Source organism: Alosa pseudoharengus, unplaced genomic scaffold, assembly GCF_046254945.1.
Source record: "Alosa pseudoharengus isolate Yale_2024_CS ecotype anadromous, Long Island Sound unplaced genomic scaffold, YU_APseudo_1.1 YU_APseudo_1.1_scf_10, whole genome shotgun sequence".
NCBI lineage: Eukaryota > Metazoa > Chordata > Actinopteri > Clupeiformes > Clupeidae > Alosa > Alosa pseudoharengus.
This window is the reverse complement of record NW_027468565.1, coordinates 4,206,124-4,233,476: the sequence shown is the minus strand read 5'-3', so window position 1 is coordinate 4,233,476 and position 27,353 is coordinate 4,206,124. Positions and strand designations below refer to the sequence as shown.

The window sequence follows — 27,353 nt, the reverse complement described above, 5'->3', positions numbered from 1 at the left end:
GGTGGGTTAAGTGAGACAAAACAGTGACAATTAATAATTGACTAGGAATTGATCAGGGAGAGGAAGCTAAATCCTGAACCTTAAACTGAAACTGAAAGAGTGGAAACAGCAAGGCTTTGAATCCTGTACTTAACACAAACTATGCCCCTGAGAACAAATTAAAAAGTAGTACCATAAGAGAAAGAGTAAAATAATAAAGAGTTAAATAATCAAGTTTAAAATACATAATTGACAGTCCTAAAACACATAACACAATAAACACAATAATTAAAAGTCGTAAAACAGCCTATGTTAGAACTGGATGCAGTGTGAGCATTTAAAAAATATATATATATATTATTTGGAATTTTGCTCCAGAGCTGAATTGCATTAAAGCTAAACGCTGCTTCACCTTGTTAGGTTTTAACAGCAAATATTTCTCCTGATATCTGAGTGGACTGAACGGTGTATATTGTTGGAGCATGTCTGATAAGTACTTTGATCCAAACCCATTTATTGATTTGTAAACAAACTTCAGTTTCCTTTTTAAGCTGAAGAATGTTTTGAGACATCCAGTGGTTGATTTTGTCAATTCATTGAAATAGAAAGTCTAGGGGACAATAGTCACAACGTATTAGGGCCAAGTAGATTTTGGTGTCATCAGCATAACTATGGTACAAAATGTGATTGTTCTTAACCAAGCAGGAGTGTATAGAGTATGCAATTTAAACTCTCCTAAATGCGCATCTCATCGGTTATTGGTTGGAACACTTTATTTTGCCTTTGAGTGGTTGCCAACACTTGTTGGTAGCAGTGTTTTTTGTGTACAGATCTCGGAGACAAGGCTGCCCACGTTTTTTTGACGGCCTGCTTATGGGGCAGGCAGCTAGCGGATCGTTAGGAAAGATATGATGAATGTGATCATTTATGTTTCGGCCTTTTTTGGGCCTGAAATCGAAGTTGAAAAAAGTTACATTTCTCAGAAAAAAACTCTACGTCAAATGCTTTTTTGACAGCTGACCAATCCAAAACTGAGAAGTGAGACTTTTATTTCCCATAACAATCAGCAACACTGGAGTGAAGATGGTATTGGTCGAGAAACTTATTACGATCAATTCAGAGCACAGAGAGCAATATGATATGACAGTTTGCGTGTCCCAAACATTTCTGGTCAGTGTGTGTGTGTTTATGGCAGTACAACTTCGGCTGCTTTCTGAAATCAATACTGTCAGCGTACTGAAAAAAAGGCCCTGGTCACCTTTTCTACTCAAAAAAAGACAGGATGAACACAGGATAAATATAGTTATCCTATATTTATATAAATATAGTTATCCTGTGTTCACAATTTAAAAAACAATTGTATGCAGACTTCTGTAAATTTCATAATTTCAAACAATTAATTCCCACAATAAACTTTTCCAAAGATTACTTACTTCTTAATCTCACAGGTTGTATTCCCAACATTGACCATTGTCTCAGTCCCACCGTCTAAGAAGGAGCCATGAATGGAGAGTAATGTTCCACCTGACTTGGGACCAAATTCTGGAAAGATCTTCTTGATAGCAGGGTTCTAATGCAGATATAAATAATATTTGAATGTATATTTAAGTATCAGGCATACAAAAATAGAAATATGTAAGATTACACAATTTTTGTTTTGGATATTTCAGTGTATGTGCTGGAAAATGGACTCCGTTATTAAGTTTCACAGATTCTAGGTCTGATGTAATTAAAGTACTCTTCATGAATGAATAAGCTTACCACATACAAGGGTCCCAATTTTTCTCCAGTCTCTTTGCCACTGTGTACTTCCACAATGTGATTTGAGTGGTTTGCATTCACATGATCCGGAGCACAAACCAACCTTAACATAAAGAGCTCATCAGCATAGTGAACAATAAACAAAATACTGCTTGTGGCCTATCAGGATAAACAAGTTGGTAACTGTAGTAAATACAATAATGACCACACTGCTCCACACATAGTGCACATAAGCAATTATCATGGGGGAAATGTACCCCCCCCCCTTCTTCACAATAGACTGGTTGTAAATGAAAGAGTCCTGAGACAGAGAAGTTCAGTTAAATCTGGAATCTGGCAAAGTCATGTGAAATTGGAAGAGCTAAACAGAATGGAAATTTGCCATCTGATTGCCAATTAATGTAGAATCAGTCTTACCGGTGGCTATTTCCCTCTAGTAGCTTGCAAGTTGTTCCAGCTACTGTGATGCGAATCAGCTTTGGGTCAAATCGCTCACGCTTGGTGAACCCAAAGTTTCTCCCACAGATGGTGACTTTTGTATCTCCACCAATTGGAATAGTGGATGGGGATATCTAAAAATGTTTCAAAACAACCCCAAATAGCCAAACAATGATCATTATTGTTGTAGTTGTTATTGTTGTAAATAGTAATGCATTATGCTTCAAAGACAAACATCAAATAATCAAGATTGAGTACCATGCTAATAACAGGAGGACATGAGTCTTGAATCCAGTGTGAATCTGCACACTGCAAGGACCTAGTGCAGCGGTTCTGGCACCAGTGACAGCCCATGAAGGAATAGGCCATCAGACACGCACTGCAAGTCATCATCTGTTCACAGCCAGGTCCAATAAATGGAATCTTTGTAATCTGAAAGAAAACTGTTCTTTAGAAACCTAATAATAACGTAAGGTCAACATACACATGCATAAGAAACAGTTGATTACCGGTCAATGCAATTCAGTAAAACAAAATGTCTCTTTGGATAAATAACTTTGGACAGATGTCTTTGAGTAAATAGCAGCAACATGTATACTTAAGCAATAAGCCATAAGAGGCTGTGGTTTACTGTGATTAGAGAATTCCTCAGGAGAGCTGTTAGGCACGACGCAAAGCTGAGTTGTTCTACAATCACTGTAAACCATTCGTTCACATTTCTTATTTCATTTGTCACACTCAACAAAATGGCTGCCAATGGCCAACTAAAATTCAGCCAAAAGCCAAATCATGCTTGTGCCAATATCTTGTGATGTGAAATTCCTTGGAGCCACAATTAGCCTAAAATATTCACTATCTCAAGACATGCATAAGTCAATCTTGTTCACAGAATGTTCACAGAATTTGACATATCAAATCACTCTCTGGATGCATCTGGATGCAATCTGTGATGTTACAGTACATGTTACATTGGCCGTTTATAGTCACTCCTTACACTCCCTCAGTTAACCACAGACAAATGAAGAGCTCTTTTCCCAAACGCTAAATAACATGACTTAATTATGTCCAATTTACACACACACACACACACACTGTGGTCCCACACACAGAAAAACACATACATACAGGCACACACATATACTGTACACACACAGGCACACAAACACATACTGTACACACACATGGGCTCACAGACTAACACACACATCCACATAAACACACACACAGGAACACATATACACACACAAGCTTTTTAGACTGATACTTAGAAGCCCTCTAGTGCTAATTCTGAGTGCCGCACGAGTGAGTTGTGAAAAATAAGGTTAAAGCACAAGGTTAGATTCACAGCTAGTGAGGGGGCGTGTTGATGACATTTCTTTAATGTGTCTGTGCGGCATGAAACTGAAAGCACTTAAGTGTAAGGGACAACAGGACAATAGCTAGTCTAGGCTCCAGTGGGTTTCGCCGATGACGTGTAGGCGTAGTTTGGCGTATTAATGCAGATTCCACCAGACATAAAACCAACCCAAAAGTACACCAACTCATACAAAAATTACGCATCCTCTGCTGTCCTGTTGTCCACTGTTGCTTGTCAGTCTTCTGTCCTGTACTGTTGTACTTTATATATTTATATATATATACCTGTCTGCAAGATAAGTTTCCCTTTGGGATAATAAAGTTTACTGAACTAAACTGAACTGTCGGCAGATTACTTGCCCAATCAGTGACGAGGGGGGATAACAAAATCGAAACTTACTGTGGTAAACGGTAGTAGCAACGGCTGCAAACATCAAAAATATGTGAACATTTATTAACGGCAAAGGTAGGCACACATACATTGTTTCCTGATTGCCGATGCTGTTTATTGTCAGTTTGTAAAGTTTAGGCGAAGTAGGAAGTAATGTTAGGAATCTAATCAATGTGATTGGTTAGGCTGGACCAATGATTTCAAGTTAACGCAATGTCTACGCCAGTCACCATGCTAGCTTGTAAACAATTGCTTGTAAATGATTCCCAATCGCTAGTGACCAGACTCTATTCACTCATGAATGAGTTTGGTTTTCCAAGCTATAAGATAGGGCCCATAACGTAAATATAATGCTACATATATTTTATTGACAAACTTCAGTGAAATTTTAGAGGAGGCTGAGCCCCCATAACAATGCTGTGCAAAGTCTTGGGATACCCATTGATTTGTTATTTTTATAATGACCACGTGTATTTCTCATTCTCTTTATCAGAACACAAGAAGATACAGGGAATATAATAAACCCAAAAATGTGTGTTAATTCTGGCTCTAGTTTCAGTCTTAGGCCACCATTATATTTGTTGTTTTTGCAGTGTTATAATGACCAATTTCACAAGAGGAAGCTGTTGACTGAGCCGGCTGGTTCTGGTTCTGGCTCTGAGTGTTATAAAAGAGAAGGCAACGATGACAATTTCATGTATTAGATCAACAATCTGAAGTCTCGTCAACACCATATGTGAGTGCATTTTTGGAAAACATCACGGGCCGCATAATGTATCACTTATAGATATATTTGCTCCTGAAAAGTATGCAATACATTTTGAACCATGTTTTTGTTTAAAATACATCTGTAAGGATTTTAATTGGTGGAAAATTCAAACAAAAGATGTATAAATATGTATATTGTTTAGTCTGAACATAAATCAAACCATAACATAAATGCAGAACATTCAAAAATGTTAAAAGCCATTTACCTTGTTTCCTGTGATTAATAATAATGAACCATCCAACTGCTTTTGAGACAGAAGAGCCACTCTTGGAGAGACAGGGTGCATATCTAAGCGGAAATCTACATGTGGCATGGCATCTTTTGTTCGGGAAACCACTCTCTGCACACACAGACAGCCAAAGAAAATGCATCTTACAATCTAAACATAATCATTAAACAGATTTTTCCAAATAATGTATTGTGTAGAACTGATAATTTGTCATTCCTATTTCCTAAGGAGAATCCCTGAACTCTGCTACATTTGTATTTATTCAACCATGTACAAATCTTGAAATACATGTACATTACATACAGTACATGTACACTATTTGAAAATAAAATAAAAACATTACCCCCGAAAAGACCAACTCAAGCATAGATGCCCACAATCACTGAGCAGTGTAATCCTACTATTTGAGCTCTATCAACAAGTCTTTCAAAGGCAACCGTGACTGCTCTAAGAAGGCAGGGCAAACGAGAAGACAAAAGACACTGCTGCAGGCCTGAAAACAGACAAAGACTATCTGGCATGTTGGTAGGTGTTGGGCCACTGGCCATATTCACACACCTGGACTGACATTCATCATCTGTCATGGCACTGCAATTATAGCCATAGGAGCCATTGTGGTACAAAAGCATATTCCTGACAATGTGTCTAGAATTTCTTCAGTTACCCCAACATTTTTTTAATAAAGCCAACTGCCCTAATCAGCCCTCAGCCCTCATGCAACATTTTAATAAACACTTTCATGAGTTTTACTTTCAATACATGAACACACGTTTGTATTCTTGATTATTCTCAAGTCATGCTTTCCTGATTTCTATTAGCTTCCATGAGTACAATACAGGGAACTACTGTTTGAACTACTGTTTGATTAAGTACATTGTCGGAAAGCTAGCTTCTGTTCGGAAACATAATTTCTGTGGCAACTGTGAATTTTAGATTACACTGAATATTAAAATAATAATTTACTAGGATTTACACATCATTCCTATTTCTGTCTGCATATTCTGTGTTTTTAACGGATCTTGAGTGGGGCCCACTCTAGCCTTTAAGTTGTGACAGCTGACCCAAAGCTGGATTCTTCCTGGGCATTTACACAAAGACAATGGGGAGGGAAAGTGCATAAAAAACCCAGCAACAGCTGCGACTGTTCCAAGAAAATTTGACGTGAGGATATGCCAGTGGAGCTCTACACACACAATTAACGCACCACTTCACTCTCCAAAAAAGCTCTTCCGTGCAGCTGTTACCCTTTTTCTGCATCCCCCCTTTTCACACTTCTTCAGTACTGACAGTCATGTACTTACTATTGGGAAAATATGTGATGCACTTTCAGTGACAAAGCTAAATTTCTGCTTCAAGTTAATGACAGCTGCCTATTTTCAAATAAATGAAAACAAAATTACTTTAAAAAAAGCACAGTCTTGGACAGGGACAGTGGCTAGTCTGCAAAACAAGTCCAGGTGACCAGTAAACAATAGCACTAGTCCAGTGAGTGGGGTCAGGGCAAACAGGAAATACCCTACATTTACATCCAGCCTGCCTTGGCATTCTCACATTCTAGTATCACACAGATATAAAAACATATATCTAGGTTTGTATAATTTAGATTTAATATGTTTATTATATATTGTGTATACTATGTATATAAACTGTGTATATACAGAATAAAATCATATACTGTGTATATAAAATATATTATATAATGTGTATATAAAATATATCAACCACATCAAAATGAGAGCAAACATGTTATTTAACAGAAATGACAGTTCACATATAACACGAACATGCTTGCCCTGATACATCAAATCAAATAATACCCACCTGGATAACTCTTCCATCACTAGTTCCCAAACTAGCCACTGTGTGATTCTGCAGGGGGTATACGGCAATAGATGTGATGAGGATGTTGCTAAACTGGCCATTAAAGTAATCCAGCCTTGTGATGGGAGTTGTTATCTCCAGTCGATAGCCACCTTCATGTTTTCCACAGGCATAAGAGTCATCTGAGGAAGTCTGAAAACATAACCAGTCACATTATCAAGCCATACTAGAAATATTGAAGACCCTCTGTGAGAACATTTAGTATTAAACACTCCGAAAAGTATACTGAAATAAAACTGACCATGCAGTAGGGCCTAACTGTAGCATATTGTTTTTGCTGAAAGAGAATCTGAAGTATTTCAAGACACTGACATAAAGACACATAGCACTGACGTATGCAATGTAGTTTTAATTCCAAATCCAGTCCAAGTTACATCAAACCACTAGATAGATTCATTTTGTAATATGGCAAAAGAAGGATACAGAGCAATATACTAAAAAACACTATCAACATTAATCCAGACCAGGACAATCACACAATTTATCATTCACCATGTAATTGACTTATTCTTGTCCTTTTGTGATGGATATATCTGTGCTTCTATGTTTTTTTCTGGTGAACTGGTGAAAACCTAGAAGGGCACGTAATGGGTGTGACTATGCCTTATGACCGCGACGCCTGTAAAACCTTAAATTACCAACCATGCTAAATTCCTAGCAGCTATGAAGTCCAGGGCTGTAGTCTGGTCAAACTCACCAGGTCATGATCCAGCCATGAAAGTCTAATAGTCATCAATTATTAATGAAACTCAACTCTAGCCCCATGACTTAAACACCAAGAGGTTAATCATTAAAAGTGCACTTGCATCAAATTTTATATAGTATAATATTACACTGTATGGTTGAGAGGTCCAGACAAACAAAGTGAAGTGTTCACAAATGCAAATAATATCATGTCACTAGGTTGTGTAAAAGTAGGCTTTAGTCTAAGCAACTTGGCAATACAAGAAGTAACTCTTTGTAGAGCCAACCCTGTAATTTCTCACAGTACCATTGTTCATGATGAGTAAGAGCAGAGTCAGAGTTAGAACGTGACACTAACAACTTTGTTTCAGGGCATCTGAGAAGGGTGGCTTTGAAGTTGGGGAACAATACAGAAACATCAATAAATCAGCTCAGTCTACAACTAGTCTGCGCTCTGTAAGGCAAGCCAGGAACAAATATAACACTGGTAATATTCACAGTTGGCTGAACAGGTAGGGATTAGGCAATCTATCCTCAGTGAAGGGGGGTGTATTGAATCTTGGTTACTGGTTGTTTACAGGGAAAGTTTCAACGCACTGAGCACTAACACATTTAGTATATACCGTAGGTAACAGTGTTGCAACATTCCTTCATGTCCAAATTCACTTTTTAAAAGGTTGCAAATAGAAACAGATGAGTCTTATGATTCGACTGGATTTGCTTACTGCATATTTATTGACTGAAACACTCCATTTTCATTTGGTCCTTTACATTTAATGCAGTTTGATTTATTCAACAGAAATACAGGTAATGTACGTTACTGTCAGCTTGTAGCTCCTATTCTCAGACACTTCTAAGAAAGTCAACTTGCCCTTAAATGGGCTCAATATATGTTCATGACTAATATTACAGTATACTTAGAAAGATAACCTTTGAAATGTCTTTGCCAATTCTCATTTTCACTTGATTACCTGCCTCTGGCTAATAGAGTTACACAGTAATATATCCTCATGAGGATGTCAGGCGCCTAAAATGCATCGACACTTAACTGTGAATGCCTTTCGAGGTGATAGTATTACCGGAATCCATCACAGTATTGTATTTAGCTATGTGGCCTTTAGCACAACACTGAGGAGGGGTATCTGGATGGCAAAATGTTATCACCACCCATTGACAGCCATGCTCTCCAGCTGGTGAAGAGTAAGCCAACTACATGCAGTATGTCACACAGGAATCCCAATAATCTTTTGCATTGTATGCAAAGTCTACCCTGATGAACACACACTGATTTAGAGCTAAATAAAAACTGAAATTGGAGTGATAAATCTTCCACAACAGACGCGATGGCGAAATCTACATGTCTACCGGGATGAATGAAACACTTTGTAATTAAACATAATTTACAAAGACATCGTACCTTACTGAAAGCTAATATTTTGTCACTAGCAACCTACATCTGTCCTCTGTCAAACACAGTTGTATATTCAGCTCTGAACAAAACCGTTCAGGAGTTCCTTTGGTCCGAACCGCTCTGGTTCGGGCATCGTTGCTTCACAACGGAACAAGTCCAGACCGAACTTCCCGACCTCAAATGTTGTGGACGGGGCTAAGTTTGGCTGGCATCAGGCTGGACCAGCTTGTATTTGTTGCCATTTTTGGAGCCTTGGCTGTCCACAGAGACCGTGTTTTTTTAAAAGCGTATTTAGGGCACAGCCAGCTAGTGGATAGTGAGGTGATGTTTGCTGTCTGTGACAAAAAATGTTTTAGCTTAGAAACCGCGTAACATCGCTTAGTGCATCTTCAAAATGTGTAATTCTGTTACCGATATGGTATTGACATTCAACCCCCCCCCCCCCCCCCACCCACACACACACGGGTCATGTTCCTGATTAGAATAACATAGTGCAATGCTATGTTATTTTCCTGGTTAGAGTAACATAGTGCAATGTCCAGCTGTTCTAGGCAGGCATCAGTATCAACAGTGCTACAATTCTACCAATATTAAGTCTCTGTATTATCAAAATTAGTTTGAAGACATTATTTTAAGGCAAAAACGTATTGCATTGCTTTAAGTTGTCTAGTGCACATTTAATACATTTAGTACATTAGAAATATGCCTCTGTAATTTTCAAATTTGATTTTGTTCTCTGTGGTGGTACAGGAGAAAATAGCTTTCCTCCTGACCTTCCAATGAAAACTTCCAGAAAACAAACTTATGGAATGCCACTGTGACAAAGACAGGGACAGAAAGCTATGACAGAAACAGAAAGCTATCAACTATGACAATACACTCTAAAGTTTTTCAACTAGCTCTAAGCATTTTCCTGAGAATTACATTCTGACTTCAGTTACAACTCTACAACAGTCAAGAGTATGCTTTGCTTTTATATGGTAGAAGCGCTAACATATATTTATTTCATCAATTATGTACATTCCCAGTTAATCCAATTAAAGAAAACAGGCAATTTTAAGTAGATAATCAAGTAGCCTATTATAACTAGAAGCTCCCCAAATCCATTTACAAATGGAGCACTTATCTTTTACCAGTGTAGCTAAAAGCTCTATTCATCACAAGAGTGAATACCACAGGAGATCCGCCTGTGCTGCACTGCCTTGATTTTGTCTGCAAGCATATTGAATACTGCAAAGTTATCAACCTTTCCAATTCAGTAGCTACAAAATAGGCATCAGTAACCTCTGTAGCTGGGTATTTGTCATCTACAAATCTAAAACCTGTCACACTCACACAAAAAGTAAAATACAGGCCTGCTGCTATGTGACTCTTAATTAAAAGATGAATAGAAGAAACAATATAATTGTACATTTGTTCTCCAGTACACCTATCTATGGTTAAAAGTTAAAAAGGTCAACAGTCTCAAGTACACACACCATGGCCTTGTATAAGACTCAGAGTGACAAGTTTGCACAGCTATGTTTGCCTGTTCATACTCATATCAGCATTCAGATAGAGGACAGATGAAAGAATTTAACAAACACAATCCAGCATGCAGAAGCATGGGCAAATAAATATTTGAAAGAGATGCATGAACTAGGAGGGGCATAAAGGGAGAGGAACCCATATTGCAACACATCTGGCATGAAGGGACATGCAAAGAAAACAGCAATTCAAAAGAACACGTTATCACATACACGTGTAGGTTTGGCATCCAAGTTGGTGCCATAATACAACCCCACTTTTCAAGCACAGAGCACATTCACAAAAAGTGAGTTTCAATTCCAATGTGAGTTCCAATGCTGACTACTGGCGTTTTTGACGTTTTTCAGATTTATGCATTTGTGAAAATGGCTCACTGTTCACACCACTATTCCCTACGGCTATGCTATTTCAAAGCTTTATCATATTTAAGAGCATGGCTACAACTCTTCAACGTTTTTAATTTCACGTAATGTTTCAGTTTGAACTGTTAAATTAAACTGTAACGTTTGCCACAAAACAAAGAATCAATGTAGCCAGATCTAAGCTGGGAGATGTAATAAAACAGTGCTCCATTGTTCTGTGCTCTCACACTACTGGAATGGCATCTGTTTTAGACCCCAGTTGTTCATAGCACTTATTTTCAATCTTTTGGACCTAGTCAGAACAGTTTACTCTTACGTCACACCTGTTTAGTTTTGTTTGGTGTGTAAACCATGAGGCTAACAGAATTCTTTTTTTATTTCTGTGCTACTTCAATGAAGCCCAAAAACTGGATCACTATGAAAAGCAACACCGTGATGTGCAGCCAACAAGTGTGGGCAACACTACCCAGGCCGTTTTTTATGAGTGAAATCTCCACATTCTAAATTAAATACATCCAAACTAGATGTACCACATGGCGGTACATAATATGAGCACCACATGGTAGAAATAAAGTACACGTCACAAGTGACCCCCATCCTTTACTCCTGCAAATCCTTGTAAAACTCAAGTCTACATCCTCTCTGAAGGCACGACTTTACAACCATTCTAAAGGCCACATATCCTAAAACGATGGATCACTGATCATTCTTGTCTACATAAACACAATGTGAAAATCCACACATAACAGTCCATATTCACTCTTATGCACTCTTGTATGCACTGCCTCACTAACCCTAGTCTGCAACAGCAGTTAATTATACTTTGGTGAAACGATACAACAGCAGCATTGAACTGTATATGTGTGTTTATATGCAATGTGTATACACCTGTGTGTGTGTTTACACGTTTACATTTACATTTATACATTTATTCCTTTAGCAGACACTTTTATCCATAGCATCTTACACCAATGAGAAATTCAACCTACATTGCAAAGGACACCTTAGGTAACAATTAATCAGTGGCAGACCGTCAGGGCCTGCAATGCCTTCTCTGCAGACCTAACTATTTTCAAACAAATAAAAAGTCATAATCTGTGTCTTTAATAAGCGGCTCAATAATACCAAAATAAAACTATTTACATAAACAGTGCCACTGTATTCAACATGCAATAACACACCTCCACTAGTGTACTATGGAGTGATCTTTGGGCCTATGCAGCCCCATTCCCCCCATTGTCTAACTTGGAAATGAGGTCCTATGTCCAAAATCTGGCAACCGACAGCATAGGATGACAACATGGTGGATGAGCTCTGAAACCTCCCAAATCGTCATACGACAGCAAGCTCCCCTGATGTATCTCCTCATTCTCAATAGACCATCACAGTCCAGCCCACAGCCGATGCCGGAAGTAAGAATCCAATGCAAATTCTCCATTGACAATTGGGGTATAAGCCATAAAAACGTAACTGTACATGGTAGACTTTAAACCAGCTACGGCTGGACTAAGTGATTGTATATGTAACCTTGTTTTGAGATAAATGTCTTTTATTCGCGATGTCTAGGATAAGTACTTCATTACCCACAATCCTGAACAATCCCACAATTCCACAGTGATGCCTCTGATTGGTGGAAAGTCCGTTACGTAAGGTTTTCCAGCGAAATCTGGGAAATCGCTGACCAAGATGGTGTAGTCTTTTACTGTCTATGGCTATATATAACACGAAAATCTTAATGTGAACTTTCTAGACAAATGTTGGTACTTGTATCAACAAGGATTGTGGTTTATACATCACACAAACTTAGTCAGGGCCAATACACTATCAAATAGACCACTGTAAATGTCATTATATAACGCAGCTAGCATTAGCCTACATGCTGCAACACAGGTATGAAATATATTATGTTTTAGTGAGTATCCAAAGGGGTGAAAACCACTTTAAATCGGGTCACATTATTGACTGTTGTGTGCGAGAGTCAGCTGTTGGCTTTTGTAAGGGCCAGCATGAGGGACAAGAACTACAAAGTTGTGGTGAGTTTTGCAGGGAGGTTGGTAATGCTAGTTTACATTAGCTAGGCTACTGTAGTCTTCATACTGTATGAGTCATCATTAACCTAGGAATACTTCTTTGTGCATTTAATGAACATTTTGTGTAATAATTCACGGCAAGTTAATAAAACTGAATATGATGGTCCAAGAGCAGACCATGCACCGGTCCAGCATCAGCCCGACTGAGCGGTGATGGCAGTCAGGTACGAAGCACTGCACCATGTTGTTAACGTTAACCGCTTTCACACACACACAATATAAAATACACAATGATAAATATAAAATTCAATACCAAAACACTATTATTTACACAATTACTCCTGAAATAACTGCTATTAACTGCACATTCACTATATAAAAATCACTGTTTGGAGGAAAAGGTTCACGTGCTGTCGTCGGTTGGAAGTTCTTCAAATGGCAATTTGAATTATTATAATTATTATTATAATTATTATTAATTATTCAGTGAGGCGCGGTGGTTTATGGGATGAGCAGTTCCTTTGCTCGGAAATGAAAATATGTACACAGTCTTGTACCTTTGACTTTTTTTGGATTTTCTCTTCGTTTTTTCACTCGAAATGATATGTTGTATGCTTATGAGTTACGCCGTAGCTGGTTAGTCTAAGACATGCTCTAAAACTCTTTAGATACCGATTTTTCCAAAAGTCAATGGCAGAAATGAATGGGAAACTTACTTCCGGCAACTAAGCTCTCTCGGAGGAGGGGCGGGGCTGTGAAGCTCTATGGAAGATTGGTCAAATATAGCAAGTAGAAAAGTTTAAGTGGATGACGTAAAAGTGAAAGTAAGACATTCGAAAGGCCAACGAAAGTTAATTAAGCTTGCTTTGTGTTGTGTTTGACAGGTTCTCTTATTGACGCATTTAAGCGCAAACTGCATTTAACACCTGCTTTTACAAGGCGGAAATATTTAGGCGCAAAATAGAAGTGCGCTTTCATGGGCAGTTTTCGTACATACAGGGGAATAATTAGGCGCATTTTACGCTTCTCCTCCCTTCTTTTTACACGAATCTCCCACTTTTCCCTGACCCTCCTGCATGCATGAGACGGAAAAACGCAATTTGACATTCTCAGCTCCCGCCACAGGCAGTCTGCACTTGTTTGTACAAATAAGCCTGAAGTGGCCGCAAAAGCAAAAAATTAGGTACTAATGCGCAAAAGCATTAGTACCTCTGGCCCACTCTTTATTGAGCAAGAATAGTGTAGAAATGAGAAGCTAGCACTGCTTTCTGTGTGTTTTGTTTATCTATACCACATATAGCACTAGTAGCAGAATGTAACCAATGTGCTAGTTGATGGTGAGCAGTTGTGCTGTATGCGTAGTAGTGCAACATTTTTCCACCCACACAAGAAACACAAAGCAACCCAACAGTACTCAACAGACAGTTGGCATCGCAGTACATGTTTTGAAGTTGGCTAGGTGTGCATTCGCTCTTAGAAAGTTGGGGTTTGTTGGGGCAGTGCAAGCACCTTAAAAGTCTGTTTTACATGTCCACATGTATACACACAAACCAGCATTTAAACAAATCTTCCCTTTGTATATTTGTGTGAGCTAAAACACTGTTTCTGTGTGGACGGAATGGCATAGAAATACCCAGGTATGTGTATACAGGGCCTAAGCAAACCTATCTTCATCAAGAAATGTGTTCCAGTCCTTCACAGTAAATCCTATAAAATCATTGGATTGACTCCAAGACAGCAGGTTATCAAGATGCCAGCTGTGACAATGTAATTGAATATTTACCTACCCCAACCTCCTCAAACACTTCCAAATCCATCAATCTGCCTGTCCCTCTTATCAGGTTCTCTTTCTTACCAGGAACGAGTAAACTGAACCTTTATCATAGTGAACCTTTATAATAGTAATTCTTTGTGAAGAAAGTTCCAAGGGAGAGGGATATGCACTAGATTCTGAAGCATAAAAACCTCAAATAAATTACTGCCTTTTAAGATCAACTAAAATGGCTAGTTCTTATGTTTGCAATCTCATAGGTGTAATAACATGGCACATTCTTGAGAGTTTTCTGTATTGTTTTGTATTAATAAAAAGAAACATTAAATTAAGCTATCATTCTGTTATTATAGGGCCACTGGCACACATATGGCTCCCCACACAAGACAGATGTCAAGAACAGACATTGCACAGCTTATCTATTTTATGGCAGTGCCCCCCGCCCATAAAATGTGATAAAATCCAGATAATCTGATGTTATTCCTGAAAAACATATTTAATAAAATACCCATATACTGAAAAATGAAAGTGTGATACATCTGATTCTTAGATTTTCCTGTAGGGCAAGGATTTTATTTTTGCTGGCCAGTGTTTATGGACTTCCAAGGAGGATCTTACGGGTGTAAAATTGATAGGAAGGTAAATGAATAATAGGGATGGGGGGAAAAGAGAAGTAATTTGCACCTGGATGCCAGATGTCACACTCCTAAAAGTCCTATATTTATTCCAGAGGCACGAACGTTTCTTTGGAGGGGCAATAACTATAGACACACACACACACACACACGTGTGCGCGTATACACACACACACACACACACACACACACAACAACACATACATGGGCATACACACACACACACAGACACACACCTGTGAACGTGTGTCCTTGTACACCTGCACATGGGTTTGTCTAAACAATTATAGGACTAGCCCTGTGGGATACAACAAATGTCAGGAAAACATTTAATTCACTTCGCTTTGGGGTCCTTTTTGCCCTGTCGGGACTCGGGACTTATTTTTTCGATAATGACCAGTGGACAACACATTATCCTCTACTTATTATGTGAAATTCTAAACAACATATAAAAAATAGAACTTTCATCACAAATTGTATATATTGTCCCTCAAACAGATAAACATATTTGCCACAGACATTTATTGCCTGAAAGGCCTGACTTAAAGTAATATGTTGAAATATAAGGAAGTCTGTGGATTTATCATCACCAAGGTACATCTGCGATATTATCGAGATTTTTGTCCTAGGTTATATGACAGCTTGGTTGGATTACTGTACCTATTATTGTTTTAGAGTGTTACCCATAATTTCCCTACTATAAACCTAGGTTTATACACAGATTTTGCCAAATTTCAGCTATGAGGTTAATACACAGGGCGGGAAATACATGCATTACTTTTGTTCATTCGTCTTTATGATTAAAGTGCATCTAATTGTGATTCTTTGGTTTATTTGGCACTGCATGGGTTAATACACGGGTGCAGTTAATACATGGCTTCATTTCTTTAATTTGCATAAAACACTGTCCAGTGGTTTATATGAAATGACTTCCCCAGCTCTTCCCTTCTCATTGTCTACATCGGTAGTTTTGTCTTATGCTTTGTCCATATACCTTTGTTTTTCTTTGTTTATGCATCCTTGTCCACATACCCTGTGAGTTTGTGTGTATCTACAGTATGTGAAAACTGTAAAGGGTCTTTGAGTGTCTTGAAAAGCCCTATACAAAAGAAATGTGTTATAGTTATTATTATTAGTAGTAGTATTATTATATTATATACAAGTACATGGGAAATACTGTAACAAACTTTTGATATTTACATACTGTACGTATAAAGTTGTCCCAGTTTTTGGCCATACCTGCATAGCATTACTACCTAATGCATAGGACTTGCAAAGTAACTCAAATGTGCAATATTTATATTTTATACAATATTCAATATTTTCTGCTAACGTTACCTGAACACCGTGCTAACCATTATCCCCTAATTCTCGGTATCTCATTCAGAAAAGTCAAGATCTTATAACCATCTTATAAGCAAGCATTACCTTAAAATCTAATTCTGTCAATCAAGTATATCTCTGGGTACATTACACACAATCATCCATCAAGTCTAATCTCAAACTCAAAAGCCATCAGCAATCAATTTGGTTTAATGTGATAAAATATACTGATTGTTGGCAAAAGAGAAATTTGAGCTCACAATGTTCAAATGTTTGAACATTGCATCATAAGCACACCGAAAGACTCATAAATGTAAATGTATTTTCACATTACAATCACTGTGTTACATTACATTCAAACTTCTAAACCTGCTATGTTCAAATTTCTATCTATCTCAGTGGACTGTAATAAAAATTGAGTTGAAAATACCCTGTGTAGGTTATTAACATAGGCTGCAATGCAATATGTATTATAAAACAGTTCGGTCCTGTCAAACTATGTATTAATTTCTGATTGGACGAGAGGCATTCTATTAGTCATCACAAGTATCTCAGGACATCCTCACTTGGGCGTTTTGCAGCTAGTAATCACTCCACATATAAATTGCAGAAACTTCTGTCTGTGTGTCAGTGTGTGTGTGTGTGTGTGTGTGTGTGTGTGTGTGTGTGTGTGTGCCGCATATCTCTCGAACCGTTCGATTTCAAACTGGGCAGGTGTCTTGATATTGGCACGAGTAAGTGCAGTGCCAAGTTTGACGTTGTTTGGATAAGAAAAGCAAAATATATTGTTAACTAGAAATGCAATTCCGAGGAATTACACGATTAGCTCGATTACACAATTGGGGATGTTGAGATTGCTGCGAGCTAATTGGTAGGGTAATTGTGATACCTGCAAAGGTGCTTTTGGAGTAACCAAATTTGAATCTTGTGTTACATGGTATTCTTGAGATATCACACTCAAGGTGTTTTTGACCTTGACATTTGACCTTCAACCTCCAACATCAACTCACTTCATCTTTGAGTCCATGAAAACACTCGTACCAAATTTGAAGCATGTACGTCAAGCCGTTCTGGAGATATAATGCTGAATGCATGAGATATGGCTGGGACTTTTATTTTGACACACAGGAAACACTTTAACAGGATGTGTAGTTCAGGTAGAGCTAGATTGTATGCTTAGAAGCTGAGACAGTTGGATTCCTCACAGGTAACACCTGTGCCAGTGTTCTGATTAGCCTGGGAACTGCTCTGATAACTACTTAACGAGCACAGCTGGCTCTATTATGACATCAGAGCCCCCATTCAAGTCTATGGGGTAAAATACACTTTTAATTACAAATATCTCAAAAAGTATAAACTTCTCAAAAATGAAAAACGGATAGGACGGTAAAGCCTTGGAAGATCTACGGAACGGTGTTTCAACCATATTTGTATGTTAAGCGGTTTGGGCTGAATAGCGCGCACAAAAAGGTAAAGAATAATAATAATAACTAGAAATGCAATTCCAAGGAATTACCAGTGCATGAAAATGCTAAAGTTGTGATGTAAAATATCATGTATAGTAAAAACAGATAATACAGAGATGGTTACTACGGTGATGCTAGGATAGACATGGTGGTTGCATAGGTTAATAAAAGTTGATAGTTTAAAAGTAGACTGTTTAAAAGCTGAATGTAGATAGTTTAAAAGTTGTTGATAGACAGTAGATAGTTTAAAAATTGTTGATAGACAGCTAGTTTAATAGATAGTTTAATGATAGTTTAAAAGTAGACTGTTTAAAAGTTGAAGGTAAATAGTTTAAAAGTTGTTGACAGACTGGAAGTTTAATGAATGTTGATATTCAAATAGTTTAATGGCTGTGTATAGGTAGATATTTGACGATAACTGAAAGTTGGAATGGCTCTAATGTTTGCTAGCAGTTATGCTAAGATTTTTAACTATGCTAACAATGCTACTTAGCTAATGTTTTATAGCAGTGCTAGCAATGCTAACATGCTAACCATGTTACTTAGCTAACTTAGCTAACTTTTTCTAGCAGTTTTGCTAAACATGCTAACTATGCTAGCAATGCTAACATGCTAACTATGTTAACCATATGACTTAGCTAACCTAGCTTATCATTTTTAATAGTTATGCTAACTAGCATGCTAATAATGTTAACATGTTAACTATGTTAACCATGTGACTTAGCTAACCTAGCTAATCATTTTAGTAGTTATGCTAACTATGCTAACTAACATGTTAACAATGCTAACATGCTAACTAGACTAACCATGTGACTTAGCTAACCTAGCTAATCATTTTAGTAGTTATGCTAACTATGCTAACTAGCATGTTAACAATGTTAACATGCTAACCATGTCAACCATGTGACTTAGCTAACCTAGCTAATCATTTTAGTTGTTATGCTAACTATGCTAACTAGCATGTTAACATGCTAACTATGTTAACCATGTGACTTAGCTAACCTAGCTAATCATTTTTAGCAGTTTTGCTAAAAATGCTAACAATGTTAGCGATGTTAACATGCTAACCATGTTAAACATGTTAACCAGCTACAGTGGGTAGGAGTCATAGTTGATGACAAGTGTTGACATAGTTGATGACAAGTTAAAAGTTGTTGATAGACAGCTAGTTTAATAGATAGATAGTTTAATGATAGTTTAAAAGTAGACCGTTTAAAAGTTGAATGTAAAAAGTTCAGTAGTTTAATGGGTTACATTGTAACAGTGGATTATTGTAATGAGGACTTTTATTTTGAAACAGTTTTGGGCAGAGGAAACAGTTGAATAGGATGTGTAGTCTTATGTATGCTTAAAGCCTGAGGCTACAGGTGGCCTGAACACCTGCCATAGGATTCTAATTGCTTAACGGCCGTATTATGATGTCACAATCGGCAATGTTAAGTCTACGGGTTTTTTTTTAAAGTTTTTCTTTAATAGTTTAAAAAGTATAAAAGTATAAAAGTTGAAAAGACATAGCAGCTTGGTCCGTTTGAAGACCTACGTTACAAAGTTTGAACGAAGTTAAAGTTAAGTTAAACTGTTCAAGAGAAATTGCGTACGGAAAAAGTGGTAAGCGGAATAATAATAAGTTGTTGATGTTGCCTTGGAAGAACAGTACAGTGCATTTTCATGCACTGTAACTAGAAAAGCATTTCCTGAAGGAAATACAGTGCATGCAAAGTTGTTGCTAGGTTGGTTGCTAGGGTAATTATAGTGGTTGCTATGCTATAAAAGTGGTTGCTAGGTTGTTGCTAGGGTACTTAAGGTGGTTACTAGGTTGTTGCTAGGGTATTTAAGGTGGTTGCTAGGTTGTTGCTAGGGTACTTAAGGTAGTTGCTAGGCTGTTCCTAGGGTAATTATAGTGGTTGCTATGCTATAAAAGTGGTTGCTAGGTTGTTGCTAGGGTATTTAAGGTGGTTGCTAGGCTGTTGCTAGAGTCATTATAGTGGTTACCATGCTATAAAATGTGTAAATAGTAAAAAAAAGTAAGAATAGTTAAAAGTTATTGAAATTGGGAGAAATAGAGAGATAGATAGAGAGAGTGAGAGAAAGTAAAGAAAAGGAAGTGAAAGAAAGTTGGGATGAGAAGTGAGCTATTCAGTTGAATGGAGAGGGACACAGAGAAGAGGTTCCATTGAAGTTGCTGCAGGCAGTCAGTGAGAGAGCACAGGTGCAGTTGATTGCATTCTATTTCCTTAATAGCCTATTATGATGTCATAAAGCCAATGTTAAGTCTATGGAGATTTTAAGTTTAGTTTTTATTTAATATCTCAAAAAGTAAAAGTCATAGAAATATGAAAATTTGGTTCAAGAGCTACGTGTAGAAGTTTGAACCAAGTTTCTACGATAAGCGGTTCGAGTCAAATTAGGGCCTGGAAGAATAATAATAAATAGAAAAGCATTTCCTGAAGGAAATACAGTGCATGCAAAGTTGTTGCTGGGTTGGTTGCTAGGGTACAGTGGTTGCTATGCTATACAGTGGTTGCTAGGCTGTTGCTAGGGTAATTATAGTGGTTGCTATGCTATAAAAGTGGTTGCTAGGTTGTTGCTAGGGTACTTAGAGTGGTTGCTTGGCTGTTGCTAAGGTAATTATAGTGGTGGCTATGCTATAAAAGTGGTTGCTAGGGTAATTATAGTGGTTGCTATGCTATAAAAGTGGTTGCTAGGTGGTTGCTAGGTTGTTGCTAGGGTACTTAAGGTGGTTGCTATGCTGTTGCTAGGGTAATTAAAGTGGTTGCTATGCTATAAAAGTGGTTGCTAGGTGGTTGCTAGGTTGTTGCTAGGGTACTTAAAGTGGTTGCTTGGCTGTTGCTAAGGTAATTATAGTGGTTGCTATGCTATAAAAGTGGTTGCTAGGTTGTTGCTAGGGTACTTAAGGTGGTTGCTAGGCTGTTGCTAGGGTAATTAAAGTGGTTGCTATGCTATAAAAGTGGTTGCTAGGTTGTTGCTAGGGTACTTAAGGTGGTTGCTAGGTTGTTGCTGAGTACTTAAGGTGGTTGCTATGCTATAAAATGTGTTAATAGTAAAAAAATGTAAGAATAGTTAAAAGTTATTGAAATTGGGAGAAATAGAGAGAGGGATAGAGAAAATGAGGAAAAGTGAAGAAAAGGAAGTGAAAGAAAGTTGGGATGAGAAGTGAGCTATCTAGTTGAATGGAGAGAGACACGGAAAAGAGGTTCCATTCAAGTTGCTGCAGGCAGTCAGTGAGAGACCACAGGTGCAGTTGATTGCATTCTAATTCCTTAATAGCCTATTATGATGTCATAAAGCCATGTTAAGTCCATAGAGAATTTTAAAGTTTAGTTTTTATTTAATATCTCAAAAAGTAAAAGTCGTAGAAATATGAAAAGTCATAGAACGAAACTTTGCAGCAAGAGCTACGTGTCGAAGTTTGAACCAAGTTTCTACGATAAGCGGTTCAAGCCAAATTAGGGCCTGGAATAATAATAATAAGTCGAAAGAAGCCCGTGGAATAACAATACAGTGCATTTGCATGCACTGTAACTAGAAAAGCATTTCCTAAAGGAAATACAGTGCATGCAAAGTTGTTGCTGGGTTGGTTGCTAGGGTAATTATAGTGGTTGCTATGCTATAAAGTGGTTGCTAGGCTGTTGCTAGGGTAATTATAGTGGTTGCTATGCTATAAAAGTGGTTGCTAGGTGGTTGCTAGGTTGTTGCTAGGGTACTTAAGGCGGTTGCTAGGCTGTTGCTAGGGTAATTATAGTGGTTGCTATGCTATAAAAGTGGTTGCTAGGTTGTTGCTAGGGTACTTAAGGTGGTTGCTAGGCTGTTGCTAGGGTAATTTTAGTGGTTGCTATGCTATAAAAGTGGTTGCTAGGTTGTTGCTAGGGTATTTAAGGTGGTTGCTAGGCTGTTGCTAGGATAATGATAGTGGTTGCTGTGCTATAAAAGTGGTTGCTAGGTTGTTGCTAGGGAAATTATAGTGGTTGCTATGCTATAAAAGTGGTTGCTAGGTTGTTGCTAGGGTCATTATAGTGGTTACCATGCTTTAAAATGTGTAAATAGTAAAAAAAATGTAAGAATAGTTAAAAGTTATTGAAATTGGGAGAAATAGAGAGAGGGATAGAGAAAATGAGGGAAAGTGAAGAAAAGGAAGTGAAAGAAAGTTGGGATGAGAAGTGAGCCATTCAGTTGAATGGAGAGGGACACAGAGAAGAGGTTCCATTCAAGTTGCTGCAGGCAGTCAGTGAGAGAGCACAGGTGCAGTTGATTGCATTCTATTTCCTTAATAGCCTATTATGATGTCATAAAGCCAATGTTAAGTCTATGGAGATTTTAAGTTTAGTTTTTATTTAATATCTCAAAAAGTAAAAGTCGTAGATATATGAAGTCATAGAACGAAAATTTGGTTCAAGAGCTACGTGTCAAAGTTTGAACCAAGTTTCTACGATAAGCGGTTCAAGCCAAATTAGGGCCTGGAATAATAATAATAAGTCGAAAGAAGCCCGTGGAATAACAATACAGTGCATTTGCATGCACTGTAACTAGAAAAGCATTTCCTAAAGGAAATACAGTGCATGCAAAGTTGTTGCTGGGTTGGTTGCTAGGGTAATTATAGTGGTTGCTATGCTTTAAAGTGGTTGCTAGGTTGTTGCTAGGGTAATTATAGTGGTTGCTATGCTATAAAAGTGGTTGCTAGGTGGTTGCTAGGTTGTTGCTAGGGTACTTAAGGCGGTTGCTAGGCTGTTGCTAGGGTAATTATAGTGGTTGCTATGCTATAAAAGTGGTTGCTAGGTTGTTGCTAGGGTACTTAAGGTGGTTGCTAGGCTGTTGCTAGGGTAATTTTAGTGGTTGCTATGCTATAAAAGTGGTTGCTAGGTTGTTGCTAGGGTATTTAAGGTGGTTGCTAGGCTGTTGCTAGGATAATGATAGTGGTTGCTGTGCTATAAAAGTGGTTGCTAGGTTGTTGCTAGGGAAATTATAGTGGTTGCTATGCTATAAAAGTGGTTGCTAGGTTGTTGCTAGGGTCATTATAGTGGTTACCATGCTTTAAAATGTGTAAATAGTAAAAAAAATGTAAGAATAGTTAAAAGTTATTGAAATTGGGAGAAATAGAGAGAGGGATAGAGAAAATGAGGGAAAGTGAAGAAAAGGAAGTGAAAGAAAGTTGGGATGAGAAGTGAGCCATTCAGTTGAATGGAGAGGGACACAGAGAAGAGGTTCCATTCAAGTTGCTGCAGGCAGTCAGTGAGAGAGCACAGGTGCAGTTGATTGCATTCTATTTCCTTAATAGCCTATTATGATGTCATAAAGCCAATGTTAAGTCTATGGAGATTTTAAGTTTAGTTTTTATTTAATATCTCAAAAAGTAAAAGTCGTAGATATATGAAGTCATAGAACGAAAATTTGGTTCAAGAGCTACGTGTCAAAGTTTGAACCAAGTTTCTACGATAAGCGGTTCGAGTCAAATTAGGGCCTGGAAGAATAATAATAACTAGAAAAGCATTTCCTGAGGAAATACAGTGCATGCAAAGTTTTTGCTGGGTTGGTTGCTAGGGTAATTATAGTGGTTGCTATGCTATAAAGTGGTTGCTAGGCTGTTGCTAGGGTAATTATAGTGGTTGCTATGCTATAAAAGTGGTTGCTAGGTTGTTGCTAGGTTACTTAAGGTGGTTGCTAGGCTGTTGCTAAGGTAATTATAGTGGTTGCTATGCTATAAAAGTGGTTGCTAGGTTGTTGCTAGGGTACTTAAGGTGGTTGCTAGGCTGTTGCTAGGGTAATTATAGTGGTTGCTATGCTATAAAAGTGGTTGCTAGGTTGTTGCTAGGGTAATTATAGTGGTTACTACGCTATAAAAAGTGGTTGCTAGGTTGTTGCTAGGGTACTTAAGGTGGTTGCTAGGCTGTTGCTAGGGTAATTATAGTTGATGCTATGCTAAAATAGTGTAAATAGTAAAACAAGTAAAAATAGTTCAAATTTATTAAAATTTGGAGAAATAGAGAGAGGGATAGAGAAAATGAGGGAAAGTGAAGAAAAAGAAGAGAAAGAAAGTTGGGATGAGAATTGAGCTATTCAGTTAAATCAGGGGTCTCAAACACCCGGCCCGCGGGCCAAACCCGGCCAGCGACGTATGTCAAAATAATAACGTAATCCGGCCCTTGGGACTTTTTAATTGCGACAAACAACTGATTAAATACTGATTAAAATAGACGATAGTTCCAAGTATGGTGACAAATCTCATTTGTACTCTGCTCCACTATGTGCTAGACATCCAGAGCTTCATTCAAACCCAAAATCGCTGCGCAAAGTTTTCAGGAAATACTTGTATTACACGCGAGAAACACAAAGACGTGCATTTGTAATGACGCGGAAGCAATGCAGGCCATATGTTGCATAAATTGAAGCAGAAATAGGCCTACACCAAATGTTGAAAAACGTTTACGTGTGATGAAGTCTTAGGTAGGCTATGTTCACCTATTCTAAATCTGAAGGAGAATATCCTTTTGGAGATTATGATCGATCGTCTATTGAATGGAGGTGCGTGTATACGACTAAGCATACCATGCTTATTTCGACCCTCTGCCCAACATAGCTTGTTGGTTGCAGTGGTAATCGTGATGATAGTGTCCGTAATGGACGTGGTACAGACAGCAGGGCTAGTAGAAATAGGGCTCTAAACTACAAAGTCACCCGCAATATGATGCAAACTTCTGGGTACTCAGATTACCCGCGATAGGAACTGATTTGACCAGAATACTTTATTGTAGGCCAGGCCTTGTGGTTTAGAAACCATATACATCTTAGGTGTTGGTACATCTTAGGTGTTTTCCTGTTAATTTGTTATGTGGGTAATATGAAAAAAGGAAAGTAAACCTGCTCAAATATGTTCATCCAGTATTTACTGAAAGGTGCAACATTTGAGGTGCTTGCCATCCAGTAGCAAATTAGATGGGTAAATTTACCCCCTTCATAAACTTTTGTTTTACTCAAAGATTTTTACATTTACAGTAGGACTTTATCTCTGACCACTTTCAAGCCATGGCCTTTTGAAATTTTGATATAAAAATCCAATGGTGTTGCTTTCTTAACCCTGACGCCTATAGTTTGCCAGGTTTAAAAAAGTTATGAGAGGAAAATATTTTTATTTGGTGTGAAACACACACATACCTGTTTTTATGCTTTTCATTTGTTTTAGAATTTGTATTAATATTTATTTTATCATTATTTTATTTATAAGCTAAGGTTGCTAGCACAGGTGTCTAAAACTAGATAAAAACACTTGCACTTTCTGTTTGCAGTTTTGTGTGGTATTTGAAAAAAAGAACATTGCATTTTCAGAAATAGCCGGCCCTCCAATCAGATGACGTTGGCAGAATTGGCCCCCAGCTCATTTGAGTTTGAGACCCCTGAGTTAAATAGAGAGGGACACAGAGAAGAGGTTCCATTCAAGTTGCTGCAGGCAGTCAGTGAGAGAGCACAGGTGCAATTGATTGCATTCTAATTCCTTAATAGCCTATTTGTTTTGGGGCAGCCATGGCCTACTTACTGGTTAGCACTTCGGACTTGTAACCGGAGGGTTGCCGGTTCGAACCCCGACCAGTAGGCATGGCTGAAGTGCCCTTGAGCAAGGCACCTAACCCCTCACTGCTCCCCGAGCGCCGCTGTTGTTGCAGGCAGCTCACTGCGCCGGGATTAGTGTGTTCTTCACCTCACTGTGTGTTCACTGTGTGCTGAGTGTGTTTCACTAATTCACGGATTGGGATAAATGCAGAGACCAAATTTCCCTCACGGGATCAAAAGAGTATATATACTTATACTTATACTTATACTTATACTTATCCTTATTATGATGTCATAAAGCCAATGTTAAGTCTATGGGAATTTTAAGTTTAGTTTTTATTTAATATCTCAAAAAGTAAAAGTAGAAATATGAAAAGTCATAGAACGAAAATTTGGTTCAAGAGCTACGTGTCAAAGTTTGAACCAAGTTTCTACAATAAGCGGTTCGAGTCAAATTAGGGCCTGGAAGAATAATAATTATAGAGAATAAAAATAAGTCAGAAGAAGCCTAAGGAATAACAATACAGTGCATTTGCATGCACTGTAATAATATGTCGAAAGAAGCCAAAGGAATAACAATACAGTGCATTTGCATGCACTGTAATAAGAAGTCTCCGGATTTCAATAGAAGGGATGCATCCCCTCTAAATATATTGGTAAAAGAAACACATATTGGCTTTCTCTGCTCTACCGTAGCCACTCCCCCCCTTCACATAGCACAGCACAGGACCAGAGGCAGAGAGGGTAAGCAGAGTTTTGGCAGCACTGAATCACGGGTTTACTAAGACGTAAGATGTTTGGATGATTATCATGTCTGACCTCAACAATCTCACGTGATGCATCTTTCTACAAAATGGTTTGTCTTTTATATTGTTAAGATATTCAATAGGCTAAACATAGCCTTACATCAAAGCTTTAGGCTTATGTCATTTTGATCAGCTGACAACGAGTAGCAGACAGAGCATGATGTCACTTAGGCCTAGGCTACCCTACCAACCGAGTCACATCATTGCAAATTTTAAACGATGATGCATCATTCCACAAAATGGTTTGTCTTTAGTATCAGGAAGTTATTCAATAAGCTTAACAATAATACAACCTTAACACAAAGCAGCTGTTAGGCTTATGTCATTCTGATCTGTAGAAATGTCACTAATGCACTAAATGCACATTAATAATTCTAGGTTAATATAATATATTATCATATAATATTTAGTAGTCATTATTGAATGCTTAGCTGGAGTGATGTTTTCCCTATCATCCTATTTTTAAAGCAGGCATACCTGCGGGCATGTAATTGGGCTACGGGTTTTCTACAGGAATGGCATGTTTAAATGGGCACTGCACTAGACATTGAATTAGCATTAGTGCAGTGTGTAGGGTTGTGCACGTGGTATTAAATTAGCAAAATGACTTTGCCTAGTATTTAAATTAGCACTGTTAATGCATGTCGTACTTTAGAGCCCATTGTATCAAAATTGGCAACATCAGACATTCACACATTGTACAATATACAAGAACCTTTCTTGTTACCAATGTGAAAATGAGCAATGCTGCTTGCAGTTTATTTACATACAAACGTACACAAATATAGCCTATAATAAACATGGTAATATCTTACAATCAGATACAAAGAGGAAAGTTACATGCAAAAAGGAAGGATTGTCAATGTTCCAAGTGTGTATATAAAATCCAGCTCTCAGCTAGGTGTCAATAACACTAATTTATAGATTAGGGTGAAAAAAGGAAGTGAGGACTGTAAAAGAACCTCATAAGTTAA

General features: G+C 37.9%; 1 protein-coding gene across 4 annotated transcripts in view; it reads right to left on the bottom strand.

Moving 5' to 3' along the window:
• The window catches only part of met (MET proto-oncogene, receptor tyrosine kinase), a 77,565-nt gene that overhangs the window by 42,606 nt on the left and 7,606 nt on the right, over positions 1-27,353 (bottom strand). For all 4 annotated transcript variants that reach the window (XM_076303263.1, XM_076303271.1, XM_076303286.1 and 1 more), the window contains exons 3-8: positions 6,745-6,936; positions 4,900-5,034; positions 2,437-2,610; positions 2,158-2,312; positions 1,741-1,843; positions 1,413-1,549 (exon numbers count right to left, since the gene is read on the bottom strand). In XM_076303263.1, coding sequence (XP_076159378.1) covers positions 1,413-1,549; positions 1,741-1,843; positions 2,158-2,312; positions 2,437-2,610; positions 4,900-5,034; positions 6,745-6,936 — 896 coding nt within the window. The remainder of the gene's footprint in view (positions 1-1,412; positions 1,550-1,740; positions 1,844-2,157; positions 2,313-2,436; positions 2,611-4,899; positions 5,035-6,744; positions 6,937-27,353) is intronic.